General features: G+C 33.1%; 1 protein-coding gene across 2 annotated transcripts; it reads left to right on the top strand.

Moving 5' to 3' along the window:
- Nucleotides 1-353: 353 nt before the first annotated feature.
- LOC6576239 (ATP-binding cassette sub-family G member 1) lies at nt 354-20,161 on the top strand. 2 transcript variants are annotated; one of them, XM_044009018.1, is made up of 12 exons: nt 354-496; nt 11,814-12,225; nt 12,291-12,408; nt 14,464-14,659; nt 14,909-15,054; nt 16,243-16,481; nt 16,542-16,682; nt 16,984-17,288; nt 18,279-18,447; nt 19,220-19,320; nt 19,475-19,633; nt 19,701-20,161. In XM_044009018.1, exons 2-12 carry the CDS (start codon nt 11,880-11,882, stop codon nt 20,043-20,045), a joined length of 2,265 nt encoding a protein of 754 aa, XP_043864953.1. In that variant the 5' UTR covers nt 354-496; nt 11,814-11,879; the 3' UTR covers nt 20,046-20,161. The 2 variants fall into 2 exon arrangements, with proteins under 2 accessions (XP_043864953.1, XP_043864952.1); XM_044009017.1 differs by lacking the exon at nt 354-496 and adding an exon at nt 5,819-5,923.
- Nucleotides 20,162-20,365: the final 204 nt, after the last annotated feature.

A 20,365-nucleotide genomic window follows, 5' to 3' on the forward strand; every position in this document is an offset into this window, starting at 1 on the left:
TTAAAACCATTTATTTTACTTTAAGTTTTGTTTTGGTAGTAATTTACGAACAATGTGCTTTAATTATGTCAGATAATAGAACATAAATTAGCTCTTTGAATCATCACAATATTATTTCATTACCAATCGCCGTCCACCACAACTGTTAGTGATGACGCTGCCAACTTACGCAAAAGTATATGGGATTGACATTTGAAAATTTCAATATTGGCGCAAAAATTAAGTGTGCGTACTTTCAACCACCTTTCTGTTTTCACCCTCTGCCATTGTTGCGCGTTCTGTTTTCGTTTATGTTTTCTGTTTAGTTATATTTATAGCGCCGTTGCAAGCGGTTTTCACATTTTTTACGTCTTATTCGAACTGATATAAGTGTATATATCTAAATATATATATGTGCATATATATATATAGAACGCTATATTCTTTAAAATAAGCTGAATTTCATTGTTTAATGCGGCGGTCTGAGTCAGAGCTGTTGTAGTAAAAGTGGTATGGTGTAAGTGATACATTGATCATTGGTTAAGATTAAATTAAATAAAAGCATTTCTCATTGAGTTTAAAGCAAATTGAAAAAATACTTGATTCAAATGATTAAAGGAACATGTATGTACGAAATTATTAAATTACTTTAATTCTGACGAATAATAAGATATTATTTTTATTTTTAAGACATCAGCTGTTATTAGATATTATCACATGTATATTTATATTTATTTAATCGCTTGTCATCAAGATTTCATGTTTGTTCAATTGCGTGAAATGATTAAGCTTTATAGGCAATGCCCATAGGAAATAATAAATCAACATCGTTCCGATAACCCAATGGGAACTTCGAATGGGGGCGTTTCACTTGGGCTACCCCCATGATCAATCCGAAAGTTATTAAGCTAATGTGAACCGTGAGCGAAGCAAGAAAATCAATAGCTATTAATTAACTGAAAATGACTAATTGGGGTGAAATCATTTTTCAGGCACGTATTTGGTGAAGCTAGGCGTAGTGCATGTCTGCATAAATGTTGATCAAGCCTCAAGCCTCTTTCACCTCTTTAAACGTTAAACTCTTTGAAATGTTAAGTATATGTATATCTATTTATATATATAATATTATTATATTTCTACTGCCAACTTTGCAAAGATTAAGAGTAAGAGTATCAATTGGAGCCAAACTAATTGATAGGAAAGACGTCTGAAGGTTCTTCGAGTAGATATAGAGACAATCGGCACACTTTTTTTTTTGTGTGTTGCTTTTGTTAATTAGATATAAGGCAACTCATTGTATATAGCTCATTGTATATAGCTCTTTTTGGTTGTTGTTTGTTTTTTTATTATTGCTGCATTGTATATGATTATCGGTCGTATAATCCCCTCATTATAAGTTCGCCCACTGAAAGCGTCGCAATTGCGATTTGATCAAACGGTTTGAATTTTACAATTGCCAACGGATTGGTGTTTATCATGTGGGTTAGCGCTTAGGCAGAGGAGGGCGCAGATCGCAGAGGAAGGGTATTTGCCCCTTCTACTATATTTTCAATTGGATAATATTGGTCAAGTTTATGTGATAATGCCGATCCCATTCAGAGGTCTTAATTGAACTTTGAAGTCGTGAGCGTAGAATAGAAATAACTGCTTTATATGCATACATACAAATATGAACGTGCATGTATGCGTTGTGTGTGTGTGTGTGTGTCTATATATATGTATACCTGCGCGCTTGCGTATTTTTTGGGTATTAAACAGAGCATTGCTTATTCGGTAATCCGGGATGGTTTCGATCGTGTCTCGCATGCCGAAAACTATTAGAATCTGATTTACGTCAAAGGTTTCTTGGTTTCCGGTGCGGCGTGATTTGTCGCCGCCACTTGGTTATGGGCCAACGAAAGTCACGTTTTAAAATCTATATAAAATCTATATATTTCTACAGACTTGAATATAATTCAAATAATTAAAGTTATATATTACAGTGAAAACTAATTTGTATTTAGTATTTTAAGTAAGTTATGAATGAAAAATATCGAAGGTTACAAACAGAAATTTTGTTATAAATTTAAATAAGGTTGGAATTTTTAATTTGTTTTCTGTATATAATATTTAGATATTATAAATTTATTAAAATTTAGAAAATTATTTTGAATGCGCTTTTTGCCAAATTTTTATAGTATGCTTCAATTGAATCGGTCCAAAGCGAGTTACGATTCACTTGTGTAATATATGTAAATATATCTGTAATATATGTTAGCTGTCTGTGGATTACAGCGAACAGTTTACTGAAAGCTTTCTCGCACGATCTTCGTTTCATTCGTCATATAACTAATTCTGAGTCAGGGCGAAAAGCCGTTCAGTACTCAGTTTGTATTTTATTCCATTCATGAGTCTTGATCTCTCGTCAAGTGTTTATTTATTTGTTGTTGTTGTCTACACACAGTTGCGACTCGCCTTTCTTTTTAGGCTGGCTACCATGCATTTGCAGGCTGCATATCAATTGTCCGAGCTTCAATACCTCACGTCATATGGATTAATTAGTGATCAAATGCCGGCTGAGCTGCTCGATTGATATGGCTGACATTATGAATTTGCATGTAACTCATTTAAAACCGATTCGCGTACCAAGTGGATTTTTTTATAATGCGATTTTATTTTGTTGCGAATTCAAGTGAGAAACAATATACAAATGAAATTTTTGATCGGGCAACATGTAATGCTCGATCCCACAGTGTGAAGTGGATAATTTAGATTTGTTGCTAGGGAGCATATTTTCAAGTAGTGTGCCAAAAAATAATATATTTATATGTATATAGCCTTCTTAGTGACTGAAATCATTATATGGTATATCATCTAGATTACCGTTAACTTGATCTTCATATTGATCTGTGAGCTATACAATATTTCATTGAAGAGAGGCAAACTAAAAAAAAAACTAATTTAGCTGCTTTTGTACAATAAACAAGTATTAAGTAGTCGGGCAGATCCGATTGCAGTGCTCCTGTTAGTTTTCTGTTGAACTTCTGTCTTTTAGGTCGTTAAGCTTTACGATATCTTCTCCCAAACATATTATTATTGACTACAATTTAGTGTTATGCCCATGTTCACCGAACCCATTGACCTCTAGCTTACTTAGTATAAACTATATTACATACGCCCGCAAATACAGAAATGCTTGTAAAGCATCGTGTAGAAACTTGTCACGCATTTGCTATATGTTCAAGGCTTATCAGCCTAAGTTCTATATAGAACTACAATAATTTCTAATTCTATTTGTCATGTGTAGATGAAACTGAAAGTTTTGCTATAGATAATCTAGAAATGGGCGATTTAAGTCGAATTAGCCTTGATGTCTGTACAACAAATTATTAAAAATACATTTTTTTTTCTACACATGTTATTTCGAATCATAGATAAGGGTTGTACTTGACTCAGGGAACCCGAATAATAGATAAGGGTTACACTTGACTCTTTTGTCCTTTATCTTTCAATCTCAGCAGAAGCTCAATTTAAAAAAATTCAAATTACTGTCTGTATTTTATATCCGGCAAGAGTATTAGAAGTCCGACACTTAAAAAAGAGAGGAAAACGTGCCCTCTATGATTATTATTATTTTAATTAGCACGTTTATATAATATATATATAACTGCACACTTAAGTACAGTGTTTTTCATAATCGAGCAAGCGTAAAGTCAACGTTAACTAAAATTGGCCAAATTTATATCATTGTAGACATTCTATACATTGTATATATATTCGGGATACCAAATTTTAGGGCATTTTAATGTGCGTTAATAAGAACCCTGATTTTAACTGCTGAACTATTAAATGGTCAACACCATTTAAGCGAAAAACTGGTTATTCGCATCATTTCTGTCTAATTGCGGGATAGAAAATAACTGAAACGATCTAAACTGAAACTGAAAGATCTATGTACGTTTTAATACTGACTGACTCATATGTTTCATTATTCAAGATTTTTCTCATCAAGTAACTTTAAACGGACTTTGATTACATTTTTTAAGAAAGATCCGTATGTATCAGCTGCCATTTAATCTTTAATGGGATAGTCATTTCTTTTTAAATTCCGAATAATGATAATAATAAATTATTCCCGAGTGTTTTTTTTTTTTTTTTTTTTTTTTTTTTTTTTTTTTTTTTAAGATTCCCTTTTGGCAGATGCCAAAGCCCCCAATTTAGCATACAACAGATGAAATATAGCTGATATGCTTTGCAAAGAACCTTAACTACAATTAAAAGAGCTGAGCACTTAACATTCTTTTGTCGTACAATAACCCAGAGGTAGGGACAAAGTAACATTTCTCCTACTGCATACGTAATTCAGTTAAGAATTGAATTATTGAATTTCTTTTATAAGAAGCCTTCGTGACTCTCTCATGAAAAGCATTCCTTTAGAGTTAATCATTAAATTTCGTAAGTCTACGGCTGACCTGCATAATTTTGTATTATTTGTAAATATTATTACTTTGCATAAATTTTGCAATTATTTAAACAATTTTCAGGTCAACTAACTGGTGTGAAAATAAACATAGGAAAACAGGTCTGACATGTGATACACAACTGTTTTTCAAACAGACGAAAAAATGTGTTTTAGTTAAGTCATTTAAAGCTGTAAAAAATGAGTTTAATTACAAATAACTACATAACTGACAAACAATAAACTAATTATATAATTAGCTCTGAGAGCATTTGTCATTTTTTGCAGCGTCATGAATCATTCATTTGCTCAACTCCAACGATATATGCATCCATTTAATTTATGCGAAATGTTTCACAGCTTATACATATTTGAATAAATTATAGTTAACTTTTACGATTTGCCTTACACCCAGAACATATACAATTTATGTCAACCTCAAAATATATCAAGACAAGTTGATATTGCTTTTCGAGAGTTTCAATCGAATTCATTCTGAAATATTCTTAATGGATGTTGTGGTGACCCTAATTATTGCGGATAATTTTAATAAAAGGTCTTCCATGAGCAAGAAATTGATCAAAGTGAAAAAATCTGTAGGGAAAAGCACTAAAAATGTATAAATAACTTAATAGCTCTCTTATAGTGGTAAAAACGTAATAATATATTAGCGTCATAAAATACCCAGAAATGGAGAAAATTACCGTTTCAGAGTGCTAGCAATTATGAATGTATAGATTTTTTTATATATTAACAAAGAAATTACATTTTTAAACTTTAAAAAAAAACTGAGCTTAGCTTCTGACATTTCTCAATTTTTGGCAATCAAACAAAACTTCTTGGCTGGCTGGTCATCTTCCAGCCAACAATTTAAATAAAGAATACATATTACATATATATATATATCAAATATTGTACTGCATATCACACATCTTTGTTTTTCAAAAATGTTACCAAAGTCAGTGCAACAGAGTAAATATTACCGCAGCGACATTAAACAGTACAAAATTTGATTTTCACATAACGTAACCGCTTCGCAGTCACGTAAGTGAAATAACGTAAGCGTTACAAAAGCCGGCACGAGGGAGAACAAATGAGCGAACAATAAATAACACAGAGAGCGAGGCAAAGCTTTCGATCGCTCTCGTTGCACATTGAAATAATTGTGTATGAAATTGGCTTCATTATTTTAAAACTTTTACATTATTAAGTTATATGCTCATGCGGAAAGCTCCAAAGATATTAAAGATAGCAACTGAATATGCTTGTATAATTATGTTTTTTGTTGAAATCGTTAGCTAAAACTCTTATGCATATACAGCAATGGCTTTTGTTTATTTTTAGTGAGTTCCACTGTACACAGCTGAGCGAGCATCTGGACTGACTTAGCTGGAGTACTATAATAATAAGCCACTGGGAGCGAGTTCTTTAGTTCAACGGCAGCAAGCGGCTCATGTGGAACGCGCATTTAACGGACGGAGACGCGCCAAAGTGAAAAGCAAAGAAGTAAATAATGTACAAATAGTGAATAGCACACAATTAAAATTCATTTACGCGTCGTCGATCTGCATAAGTTCAATGAAGAAAGAGCCATAAAGCGCAGAAAGCGATAACGAATGACAACAATTGCATTTGTTTCACAAAATGAAAAACGATTTTGTTCAAAGGCGTTTCTTCTTCAATTCTAAATGTGAATTATATATACATATGTATACATATGTGAATGTTTCTATGTATGTATGTATATAAATTCATATCATATTCATAGACAGGGATTTTTTTTGCCATCACGAACAGCAAAAATCGCTGACAATAAACTAACAATAGAATTGCCGCTCAAAATTACAAAAGTCTGTGGAGTTCAATAACAAATTATACAAATTCTGTGATCGCGTGTTCAGTGTGCAAGCCCTTATATAAATAAAAACGAAACTCTGCAATTTGTCCTTACATGCATAAATAAGTATTTTCGAAAATTTACCTTTTTATACACAAGTATGTGTGTGTGTCTGTGTGTGTTTGCAAATATGTACGTATGTGCATACACAGCAATCAGACAGACTTATCTAGGCCAAACGGTGACACTGTGATATACCCTGTAACCAGCGCATGCTGGTGTACACAGCATTTATTCTTGAGGTCTGTGGCAATTGTTTTTGTTTTAATTGGATTTTAAAAATATTGTATATGTTTCATACAAATATATTCTTCAATATATTTAATTTATATATAACTATATATGTATATTTAATATACTTCAATGTACTAATTAAATATTATTCAGGGACAAGCAAACAACAGCTATCAATATGCTCCTTAACTTTGAGTGCCGAGTGTAAAAGCAAAAAAACGCACACACACGCACAATAGCACACACATACATAAAACGCAGTCACGTCTACCATAAGGCACACACAATATGTATATTCTTGCTCAGCACCCGTTACGGGAAGTGCATTCGTGAGTAACTTCGGCATTCATTGTCTGATCTTCATAAAATGCTCCTGGCATATGACATTCAAATGTGTTTATATACTAAAGAAAATGATGTGAGTTATTAAAAAAAGAAATAAAATGTAATAATTTTATTTTCGACTTATCACTTTAATCATGGATTAATGAGGTTGTCTGTTTCATTTACTTGAGCAAAATAATCTTGCCCTTCTTACCTATTTTGCATACGTAGAGCATACATATGTATGAACGTACATGTATCGATAGATTAGCGTGGTCTTGAATTAAGTTACGTAAATAATATTAGTTTCATCGTCTTAGTCTTATGAACGTAGTAACAACCAAAACCGAAATACACCTAAGAAGTGCAGCGCAGTTACAGACGACGAATGAAAGAAGTGTAAAGAAACGGCATAGAATCGAATGCCGGTAACAACGGTTAACAGGTTCGTGTTACCCTGGTCGCTCTAATGCTGAATGTGTGGCATATAATTATGTGAGAGAGTGCGAGAGAGTGAACGAGCGAGCAGTGGCTTTTTTTTTTTGGACGCTTATGCTCAGAGACACAGTGAGAGAGAGAGAGAGAGAGAGGGAGAGAAAGAACGAGAGAAAGATAATAAATAAGTGCAATAGCCTCTGCATATTTTTATATTAGTCAAAAGTTCTTTGGCAGAAGATTTCGTTTCTGTTTTGGATTCTTTTCCCCTTCTGTTACATACATACATAGAAATATATGCATATGTATGTTGTAAATAATCTGCTGTGACGTAGCGCATCAACAGCAATAGAACTGAAAAGTAGGCCAGTAGCGTCTCTCTGTCTGTTTATCTTTTGTCTCTGTCTGATAATGCGACGTAGCATCGGCTAGTAGTAAACATGTTCGCTGGAGAACCAACATTCAGATTTTTGTTTGTCTTTCCTCTTTCACAACGAACTCAAAGCTCAAGAGAATATTTTTCTCTGAATGTGAAATTGTTTTAATGGTATTTTTAAACTTTGTAAAGTCGGGTTTTGGGCCTTTAATAGGAAAAGATTTGCTAATTATACTTGGCTTTTGATCTGGCTTTAAAAATGCCTATGAATGTGTGTGTTTGTACTTTCATCTCCCTTTATTCACCGCCATCTTTGGCAGCATTTGGTACTTTACAATTTTTGTTTAGCACATTTTGTAAGGCTTAAAATAAAGCAGCGAAAAACCGGCTAATTGCGCTATTTTTTTATTGTTCCGCTTTACGCCGCAAAACTTGAAACAAAACTTGTATATACATACACATATTTACATTAGATGTGTAAGTAAATACATACATAAAACAATATTTACACATTTTACCCATGGCCCTGATTCCTGATTCCGACATAAAATGTTTGCTTACAGCATTTTTTCTAAGTCAATCGCCCCGTGCTGACCTTGCGAGGCTACGTTTCTTTATCGCAAGAGTGATTCGAGAGTTCAAATACGTAATATTGTTCCCTTGTTAAATTAAAATGTATTTTTTTTTTTATATATTAAAAAAAAAGGCACTCACAATGTTGCTATTAAATGTGCGATGCTCATGCGAATACCCTAAAATTATAGACTTACGTAGGCATATACATATGAATGTTGTTGAAACACTTACAATATAAACGATTTATGAAGCTCTTTAAAATTTTGCAATGATGTTGAATGTTGAAGACCTTAAACAAAAATGAATACGGACAAACACGGATAATACTACGACGTATGTATCTGTGCACATACATATATATGACTATATAGACGACCTCACGACACAGCGAACAAGTTCAATTGCCGTTGATTCAATTAATGACTATTTCAAAAACTGCACTCGATATGTACTCAAATCTGCAACAATTCGCAATTCTTATATAAATGTATATTTACATATGCATACATTTGTATGTTTATATGTACATATATACGAATTTAAAGCGGCAATCGCACAAAAAGAAGAAAAACAGCGTTTAAATGAGTACAAAGTTTGGTTAAATGTTTGCCACTCCTAATGTTGATGAATATGTGAGAATTTTCCCATTATTTTGTGAACATACCCTGCAATTTATAGCTTATGGTCAATATGCACATACACCCACGCTTAAGATACGCCCATGTGGATGGAGTATTTTACAGTCATTTTAGTACCTTTGCCCATAAATTTTTAGCTTCTACCTTTTTGATTGTAATATGGAATATTATTCGTATTCTCTAAAAGAAAAACTGTGATTAAAACTTAATCTTTATTGGCATACGCAGAGTCGTACTTCTCCGCATAAAAAAAAAAAAAAAAAAAAAAAAAAAAAACACATTTACAGTAGGTGTTAATCGTGTAACAGAAACTCATAATCTAAGTTGATTTGTGTTAGTGCGCGCTTGAGTGTAAGTGAACGTGTATTTGTGTGTGAGTGCTCGTATTGGTGTACTTGTATATGTAGGGTAAATTTCATGACTAAATATCTATTAAATATGCGTTGGTGCGATGCTATCTACGTCAATGTTAAGTTTATATGCTTGCTCACAAAGTAAAGGGAGTATATTGGCTTTGTAGAATGTTCTTCTTGATTATGAATGATTGATATTTTGATATATTAATACATATGGATTTTCTAATTGGCCTTTGTTTAGTCACTATACATATCTTTCATTTTCACATTTGAATTTACAATTATTATATTTTACATTGGATTCACTTCCGACAGTTGAGTTTCAGATAGGCCTATACATTATATAGTCTATCTATTGGGGCGTGGTGAAATATTGATTTGTTAAATAAATTTTGATCTATTTTTAAACTGTGAACTTAATACTCAAACACTCTTGATTGAAAGTAAAACTTGTAATATAATCCTACTTAAAATTCTCACGTGTGATATAAGGATTAACTGGTTGCGATGTTCACGGACTTCTTTCGGAAGCATGTATGGGGTTTAGACCCTCGCACGAGCTGGGTGTCAATGGTTAGCCTGCTTTTCATGGAAGGCTAATTCAATGTTAACAAAGTAAATTTTCGCATATTTTTTTAGAGTCGCCATTTAGCAATGATATTGAAGTCGGTTCGGCCATGTGGTTGGTCTGGCCAAATGCCTCGGCAACAAATGACATTTAGTTTGTTTACCTGACATGGCTCTGATTCGCCTTTTGGCGCGCATTTCAAACTGGTTTTGTTTTCCATTCACGTTGTATATACACTTGATTATTGCAAATTCAGTGAGTTAGATTAAGTGTCTGTCTGACGGATGAAAATAAAAAATACATAAATGAAAATCTTAAGTGAAACCTTCAGTGCTTGGGTTATACAACTTTGACTTTGGCAATATTTTCAAAAATTGTTCAAGCGTAAAGCAATTCACTCCGTTACGCGGCGACGTAATAATGACTTTCTGTCAAGATTTTCAGCGGAAAAGCAAATTATTATTATTTTTTTGTTTTTGAAATAAGCAATGTGGACTATCCTTTATAGTATAATTATTGTTTGGATATATCTGAATTCCAATTAAAATGACAAGAAACGTTATAAGTAATATGTATTATCAAATGTGTCTTGTAACAGTTACATATGGAAGAGTGCATTAGTCCACTCAATTACTCAACTATGAGATTTCCTGATAGCAGTATCGATAATGAGTAAAAGGATGAGTTAGAATCTATACAAATATATTCAAAAATATTTATACATGGGTCTGTCGATCCTCCAACTACGTGTTACATACATTTTGACTAAATTATTATACCCTGAATTCGCATTTTCAATGAGCGCAGGGTATTAAAAGACTCACAGCTATATATACATAGTATAATTACTTAATTTTCTTTTCTATCTAATTAAAATACAATGTGGGAAATTCGTTTATTGTTTGTTAGCGTGAAGCAAGTTTAGATTTGGGTGTTTTGTTTGTTTTTTTTTTTTCATAAAACAGTATAAGTACATAATATCTCTTAAAGATACTACTTCCGCTGTTAACGAAAAAATTTCGACAAAAAGAAAATTGCTGTTGAAGGTAAGGCCTATTCTATAGCTATACATACACATTAGCGTGCTTGATGTTCGCCCTGCGAACTTAATGTTAAATAGTATATAAACACACATGCTGTTTATGTAAAAAGTGTTGTATGTTTGACACAGTTTTTGAAATAAACTCAAGGTCTAAAACTCTAAAATGAAACGTGCAAACGTTGTTAAACATTTTTAAATGCAAACAATTCAAGAATAAGAATACATCCATGCTGAATGCATATAAACCCCGTTAAAACTGCATTAAAAATACAAATATTTTTTTGTTTAATTTTCGCAAAACTTCCACAAAGTAAAATAAAAAAGCTATTTAAATATATATATCATTATCATAAAGCAGCTTTATCAACCTGGCTACGAATTATGACGCACTAAAGCCGAATTTAAACCTAGTAAGAATATATATTTTAACTTTTCTAACCCCATTTTGAGACAAAGTCTATTTCAGACATACATACATCAAAAAGGCTTTAATTTAGTATATGCGCAATTTTTTACCTGAACAAAGAACTTAATTCTTATGACCTAAACCCCTTTATTAAATACTTTTTGTTTTTTGGTAATTTATTTTTTGATCCCTGAACTTTAATATACATTCATATATGAGTATATGTGTATATTATATACTAAAATATAATAATGTTGTAAATTAATGTATAATACTATAACATGGTATATCACAAATCAACAACCAAATAGATAAATATATAAAGTATTCTTATATATAAATAAATGATATCGCCCAATTATCGATGTATAATAACCATGTTAACTTACATATGCATATCATGATGACAGAACTGACAATAATTAGAAGCAAGCAGCTAATGATATTGGATTATGCTAAGTGAAAGTAAATATTAGCTAATTAAGTTGTTTTGATGAAAGTCGCAGCTGCTTACTGACTTGTTTGGCGCCTTTGTTTATTTTAGGGCTTCAGCTAAGACCCAACTAATATCAGGTGGAATTGGAACCTCGTTCCGCAGTGGACACCTACAATGACACTCTTGCCAGATATCAAGGCTGCCGATGCCGCCTGCTGTGGAGGCGGCGGCACCGATTCCAGCAGCAACAGCTCCTGCACCGTGGACAGCCAGGGGGAGCATTATGCTGGGCAAACTAAGGGGAATAATCCCTGTCTAAGCATGAACTGTTGCACATTGGCAACTGGATCGGCGACGTCAATTGATGAATCATCTTCAGCTTCAGCTTCAGCTGCCGCAAAAGTAAACAACAATTTTAACGATCCACACAATCATTTTGGCCAATGCGAACCCGTGGACATTGAGTTCTCAGATATTCGCTACGAAGTGCGAAAGTTTTCTTTTGCAGAACGCAAATTTAGTAAGTTATCAAATACAAAATGGAATGAATTCATCATAGAGTTTATGAATTGATCAATTCTTCAGTTACCAAGGAAATCCTGCACGGTCTACAGGGCAACTTTCGATCTGGTGAGCTGACGGCCATAATGGGTCCATCTGGTGCCGGAAAGAGCACTTTGCTCAATGTTATGTCAGGATTTTGGTAAGTTTTTATATATTGTTGGAAAATTAGAGGTGTGTAGGGTGTATGTATGGGGTGAAATCAAAATATTCCCTTGCGTTTCAATAATCGCGAATCGAAGCATTTGACTCGCTTCAAAATGAAGATAATAGCTTCCACATCCATATATACTTGATTATATTCAGCCTTTTATCCAAACAAACGGATGAATGCAAACGAAACGATCGTTAGGCCTCAGTTTGAAATTAGCTTATTTTATCAGCTATATATGCTATATAAGCCTTTAATATATTTCATTCAGCTTTCTATTTAAGCGTAGAATTTAGTATGTTGAATTTTCTTTACTTTCGCTACTTCTCTTTAGCTGGAATTAAAGCTCAGTCTATTTTCATTACTAAAAATCACATTTATATAGTTTTTAACCTTCCACTTGAACTACGTAGAACGCAAAGATCTTGAGATAGGAGTAATCGATGTTATGCATGCGCGCTTGATACACGTGGTTCTCACAGTACATAGAGTCGCATAATTAAGTATTACATAAGAAGCATTGAAAGTGATTGCAAACGAAACATCTGAGTCATGCACTGACATGGAAGTATATGCTTATATTATATATATATATGTATAGTATGAGCTAAGCTAAGCTATGTGCGTCGGCAATGGACTGGAAAAGTCGAAAGCTGAAGTCAAGTAGAAACTAAAAACGCGTTTAGGGTCACAATTCTAATCGATGTCGGAACTGTCAGCTGCGAAGGAAAACACTATCAACGAACGCATTTCATTCGCATGCGTCGATCAATGAGCAACCGAGACTCAGACGAAGTCCAGCAATCATCAATTCGTATGTAGTATTTATATTATGGGACTCTTTTGCAATATTCTATTTGCTATTGATGTAATGCCTATAACAAATATATTTGTTAGATTTTCTATTATATATATATATATATATATTTATTTTTTTCTTTATATGAGTTTCATACAATTGTTATTGTCCGATCTTATTAATCTCATTGACAGTTCCTTGTTTGAGTTGTCACTTTAAATATACAGTGCGCCCTCACTAGTATGGACTCTTTAGTGATTTGCTAATGTTGTTGCATAATGCATATGTAATATATGTGTTCTTTTTTCATTCATTTTGTCGTTATTAATTTTAGCATACGCGACACGAGTTTGCTTTAGGCAATCTGTGCTGTATCTGACAATTTAAAACGTAGAAATAATAGAAACGTAGCTGTGCATTTGTCGTTAATTAAAACAATCAGCTAATGATCTCAACTTTTACTTAGTGGGCATTAGCTTCAGAACTGTCTAAGATATATATTTAAAACAGGAAATTGGATTAATCGCAAAATGAATGTACATATATTTCATTTAAATTCTAATTGCAGAAGAGATATAAATTAGAAAATAAATTCTAAAATTAATATATTTCTATAGTCAAATTGATTGATACCCTCTTTAAAATTTGCGTAATTTACTGACTGCCCAATACTCGTTCAGGATTCCTACTTTAATATATCTATGTAAATAATAACTAGAAAGTGCTGTAATCCCAGCTCTAAGGCAGTGCTAATCCGTGGATCTGTTGGGAAGTTCAACAGTAAATTATTATTTATTATTTTCTATACAAGCTTCATGAACGAGTATTAAAGATATTTATATTCATATATAAAAGCTGATATATGTATATTTGATGATTTATGCAAAAGTGTAGAAATAGCATAACGCAAAACAACGACAGAAATCCAAATTATGTCTACCTAGCATATACAATAAAAAGTCGCATATGAAATATGAGTTGAAAAACAAGTGTATGTAGGTAGAAGCGTGTGTGAAGGGTAAAGGGTGTTAAGCTTCTTTTTTTTTTTTTAATTTTTGTAATTATTACTCACTTTACCATTGTCGCTTATCGGTCATTAAACTATGAACTTGAAACAGCGACACTGCGCTTGATTGTGAATGTACCACATACATATACATATGTGTTAATTATTATTATTGTGCGAAGCGTAAATGAGATCGGACCCATATGTATTTTCAACTGGTTTCCTATTTTCCATTCTCTAGCGCCACTGGGGCCACGGGTAATATACGCGTCAATGGCAAATCGATGAGCACAATATCTGACAAATTTCGCCGACTCTCGTGCTACATCCATCAAGATGATCTGTTGCGCCCGCAACTATTGGTCGGCGAGATAATGATGATGGCGGCACACTTGAAACTTGGCTTCAAAGTGTCAAAAGAACATAAACTAAATACGGTAAGTGATGTGAAATTTCATAATTTAGCAGGACCCTGTCCGACTATATAAGTAAGCGACGGTAGTGACTGACCAGGATATATCCAAACTACTTAATATGGGTATGGAAAAATGAGTGGAAATAGCTGTAAAGATATGGACAGACAGTTAGACCTGTTCCAGGACAAGAATATAAAAATTTCCATACTCTGTACATGCAACATGTTCATGCTTAGCTTTACTTTGCTCTCCTTTGTCTATTTCCCTTAGATAAAGCACATCTTATCGCTGTTGGGTCTAGAGCATCGCTACAATGTCCACACGGGAAAACTGTCTGGAGGACAGAAGAAAAGACTTGCTATTGCCCTGGAATTGATAAGCAATCCGCCGGTGCTATATTTGGACGAGCCGACAACGTGAGTATATACAGATCACATAATTAACTAAGGAGTAATTATGGTGACTAATAAGCAAGCTAACTATTATTTGTCTCACGTATCGTTGTCTCATTAATATGTGGAAAGTGTAAGTGTAAGTGTATTTAAATGATAAGTTGAATATTTCTTGGAATTGCAATAAATCTAGATCCGATTTCTACTATTACGTTATATGTATATTCATTCTATGAAAATTGTTTTTACCCATTTTATCCACCCTTAAATTAAATATGATTATTTAAGTTTCGTTTACAGAGAGATTGTAGAGTTCATCTTAGCAGTTCCCATAAACTGCTTCTCTATAGAGTATTCAGATGTTGAATTTTACTTTTATAATTATCTAAAAAGTAATAATGACACTTTCTGGTTTTACCGAGCATTAGGTAAAATGATTGGCAATTGAGCAGCCACAGTCTAATGATCCCATAGTGAATAATCATTTATGACAATATTATCAAAATATGTTTTTAATTGCTTAAATGGTATTAAAAGAGAATTAAATGAATATGTCCTATCTATATATGTTTGCGTTAGTATTTGCTTCATACATTATATTTTAGACTGTTCCTAACTTATATAAAGAATTGTAATCTGTTGACTGTCAACAATTAATTAAAAATAGCTTGAATACTACAAAAGTTAATGAAATTCAGTTTTGTATTTGCGGAACAAAAACGCATATAGAAAACTATTTCATTAATAATATAAACAATATATAATTAGTTCATATATCAAAGGCACCCTGAAATTTTCCCAGATTACATTTTCCCCTTCCTTGTTATGGTTTTTATATTCTCTTTTCGAAATATATACAACAGTCAGTCGTAGTTGAGGCTATATAATATATATATTCTTGATTAGCAACAACAGCTCAGTTAATTTAGCCTTGATTATCATTATTAAAGATCTGCTTTTCATGCGAGGCTTTTAGTCTTTAGTTATGTCAACAGGATTAAGTCTATATATAATCGTAATTTTCCTATAATTCGTAGGGAATTTGATACGATTAGTATGTAATGTATGTATTTATTATAACATATTCTATATTTAAAATGTCCTAACACACATACACAATTCTATTACTAGAATACTAGAATAGTTTTACAACTTGATTATTATTATCTATATTTATAGTAACTTTTGAAACTGTTTCTCTCTTCCTTTTAGTGGACTGGACAGCTCGTCCTGTAGCTCTTGTGTATCGCTGCTAAAGAAACTTGCCTCCCAGGGACATACTATTGTGTGCACGATCCATCAGCCCAGTGCATTGATATTCGAAATGTTCGATAAGCTATATGCGGTTGTAGATGGCCATTGTATGTACCAGGGCACAATTCCAGCCTTGGTGCCGTTTCTTGCCGAACAGCAGCTCGTGTGCCCCAGTTATCACAATCCAGCCGACTATTGTGAGTATAAGATCATTTCTATCAATGTACAATGACTAAATTATATTCATTTTCAAATAGTGCTAGAGGTAGCCGTTGGGGAACATCAGTGCGATCTAAACGATCTGATAGAGGCAGCGAACAAAAAGTATTACGTCGATGCCAATCAAGAGAAGTACACCAAGAATGAAAATTCACCACAAATTGTAACAGCTATGAAAGGTATGTATACGGTAATTAATATATTATAATAAAAATACCATATTAACATATTCGACATTACTTTTGAATAGATTATCTAAAGCCTCTGTTGTTTCTATTAATTTAAGACAAATAATGACTCTTTGTTCAATCAACTATCCTCACCTATCCCAAAAAACAACTCAGCCTAACTCATTTTCCACATTGGTTCTCTCACATATCTTATACAATTCGCTGCTCAGACTCTGTTTCTGCTATGAGTCGAGGTATCTTAAAGTAGTATTCATCACTCATATTTAAATGTCAACCATATCCATTTCAGATTCATTGGGAAGCAAGAAACTGAGTGCCTCGGACCAAGAACTGTCTAGAATTGATTCGGCGCAATTCACACGATACAGCTATGTGGAACCGGCACAGCAAGAGCTGGATCTAGAGGAGATCAAGGCACTTAACGCACCAGCAGAGTCACTCGAGCAGCCGCTAGCCAAGGCAACTGAAAACATGGGGCTTGCCAACCAGATGACGTTGACATCGAATCAAAATAATGATATTATCTCCGCGTCGTTCCTCATGCAATATTTGCTGCTCATGCAGCGCATACTCATCTGTGCCAGACGCAATTATGTAAGTAAAACAACAACAACAACAATAACAACAACACAGAACAGGGTATACGAAGCATAAATAAATAACTTGTTAATAACATCAGCAAGGTCAACGGCGCTGTGTAGGGCAACTTCACTCTGACTTTGACTATGCTATCAGCTCATGTAGTTTTGGCAATTTACTACAATTTACATTGCTTTTTCAATAAAGCTCAGTATGATTTTATGCACTCGCTATGCACAGTAATTTTATATTTTTGCAACGTTTGTTTACGTACAAGTTCGATAAAGTGTTTAACAACGCCCACTTCACCAGACGACCAGCCAACGAAAATCTATAAGCACTGTGGGCTACAAGTTTCATATAATAGTCAAAATTTTAAAAATTAAATAATAAAAAAACCAACAACAAAAATTAAATAAAAAATAATAAAATCTTTAGATTTTAATTTTAAAAATCAAAAGTAAAATATATTTATTATGCAAATGAAATGATTGCTTGGAGGTTTATATGTATATTTGAGATTTGAGTACTCATTAGTAAAAGTCTAAAACAATTTTTAAATAAATTTATAGTATTTAAAATTTTGTCTACCTCTAAAGAAAATGTCTAACCATTCTACAATTACAAGTTTTAGCTTCAGTTGATTTGGCAATCGATTTCTGCTCACACATGTACAGGCTTAAGCATTAGAGAATACATATGTATGTATGTATGTGAAGTAAATACATATGCACAACTTAATTCTATTGGGTGTGCTGCTGGTCACTCAACTGTTGCCATATCTTGAAAGAAAAACAAAAAATAACAAAAAACTGAAACTGAAAAGCGATGCTGACCTTCACATAGTTAATGTAACCGTGCGCTGGTGCCAATGGCGGCAAATGCTTAGCTGCAGCTCTTGCAGCATGTTAAATAAATATGTAGTTATATACATACATGTATATGTAGATATATAAGCAGATATAGCTAAAATATGCTCATATGCTTGCTAACATTTATTTGCAGTTTCTATTGCTGGCCCGAATCATTTCACATATCTTCATTGGCGTCATATTCGGTTACCTCTACATGAATGTGGGCAGCAACGCCAGCTCAGTGCTGGGCAACTACGTTTACCTATATGGCTCCACGCTGCTTTTGGTCTACACCGGTAAAATGGCAGTGGTATTGACCTGTGAGTATGCAAAAATCTAGTAGAAATAATACACAAATCATCTATGTATAATATATAATGAAATTGCCACAAGAAAAAACAATACAAAGGCCTTTGTCTCTTTAGAAGATGGATAGAATTGATATTAGAGTCTTTCATGCTTGTCAACAGAGAAAGAGTTTTACTTTCAGCTCTATGCTGATTGATGGGATCGACCCGATCATACTATAAAAATGTTAACATGATACATGACAACCTAAATAGCTCTATAAGATTTTCATGTTGTGAGTGTAAAGAGACTTGCCTTACTTCTATGTTATATAGTTAGATAAACTATGTCAATTTATTGTATTTGCTGTCATATTTATTTAAATATATATTTATATGAGCTCTAAAACTTTGATTTTCTATTTTCCAGTACCAGTATATAATATATATCAAATATCTTTCCTGATTTATTATACTTCACTAAATCATATTTATTAAATGAATATTTATTAGTTTACTAATAAGTCTAATTTCAAGGAGAATACTCTAGATAGACTAGAATTCATAACCCGATTTGAATATATACGAAAGTATATATTATTTATATATTTATTTTGTCGCACCATTTGTAAAACTGGATACATTTTATATATTGATTTCGGTTCAGTGACCTGGCCTACAAACACGTAATCGCATTGACGCATGCAGCCTACATTCAGTGCCAGAGAATTTCTCGTTTTTGTAACTGCCTAAATGAAAATAGAATTTAAAAATAACCAAGAATTGTAATTTCATCTTCTTGCAGTACCGCTGGAGATTAATATGCTGACCAGGGAACACTTTAATCGCTGGTACAAGCTGGGACCCTACTTTTTGTCGCTGGTTTCTTTTGAAATACCTTTTCAGGTAAGTTGTTCGTTCGAATCTGACATTTTAATTACAGTTAAATGCTATAATAATCAAGAATTTATAAATGGGAAACACAATATTTATGCGATATTTTTATTATGTATATTGTTTAATTGTAATTTTAATTTATTTCGAAATTTCAATCTTCTAGAGTCTCTGCACCGCTTTGTACATTGTAATCAGTGTACGGCTAACGGATAACGATAGCGTGGACTCGTTCCGGATTCACTACTTTATGTTACTAGCCATTATGGCGAGCCTCAGTGCACAGGCTTGGGGTTTCTTTGTGGGTGCCACGCTGCCAACAAAGGTAAATTATATTGAATATTCTTTTGTAATCAAATAATTTTGAATGAAACATGAATTTTGCATCACAGCTTGCCGTCTTCTTGGGTCCAATATTGGCGGTGCTGTTCTCCGTTTTTGGTTTCTGTACGCGTTACATAGATATAACGCCCATGTTCCGTTGGATGTGGCATTTGAGCTATTTCCGTGCCGGTTTCCATGGCGCTTTGAATGCGATTTATGGTATGGATCGCCCGTTTCTCGAATGCCCCGAGAATGTTATGTATTGTCATTTTCGTAGTCCCAAAGTGTTTCTCAAGTACATGATGATCTCCGATGTGCATATGTCCGATTGCATTATGCTAATGGGCATTGTAATTGGTGTAATGCATCTATTAACCATAATCACCCTGTGGCGTAAACTGAACAAACGATAGGAAATTTGTTAGCAACTAAGTTAGAGTCTTAATTAGTTTTGTATATTTTTTACGTTCACATAGCTGGTGTCTATTGTTTGTGTTTTTATTATATACCACTTTTTCCTTGATTTAAATTTGTTCGTTTTGCTCTAAAAAAAATATTTTAATTAATATGTGTATAACTTAATTATTTATTTATATTAAGATAAAAAAGAACATTCATTTATGTTTTGTTTTTGTGTATGTTGAATCAAAGACAATATTATTATAATATTAATTATTTATGTCATTTGGCTAACATGTACTCAAAGGCTTTAGGGTAGTGGATTTTACATTTC

Source organism: Drosophila mojavensis, unplaced genomic scaffold, assembly GCF_018153725.1.
Source record: "Drosophila mojavensis isolate 15081-1352.22 unplaced genomic scaffold, ASM1815372v1 contig_36, whole genome shotgun sequence".
NCBI lineage: Eukaryota > Metazoa > Arthropoda > Insecta > Diptera > Drosophilidae > Drosophila > Drosophila mojavensis.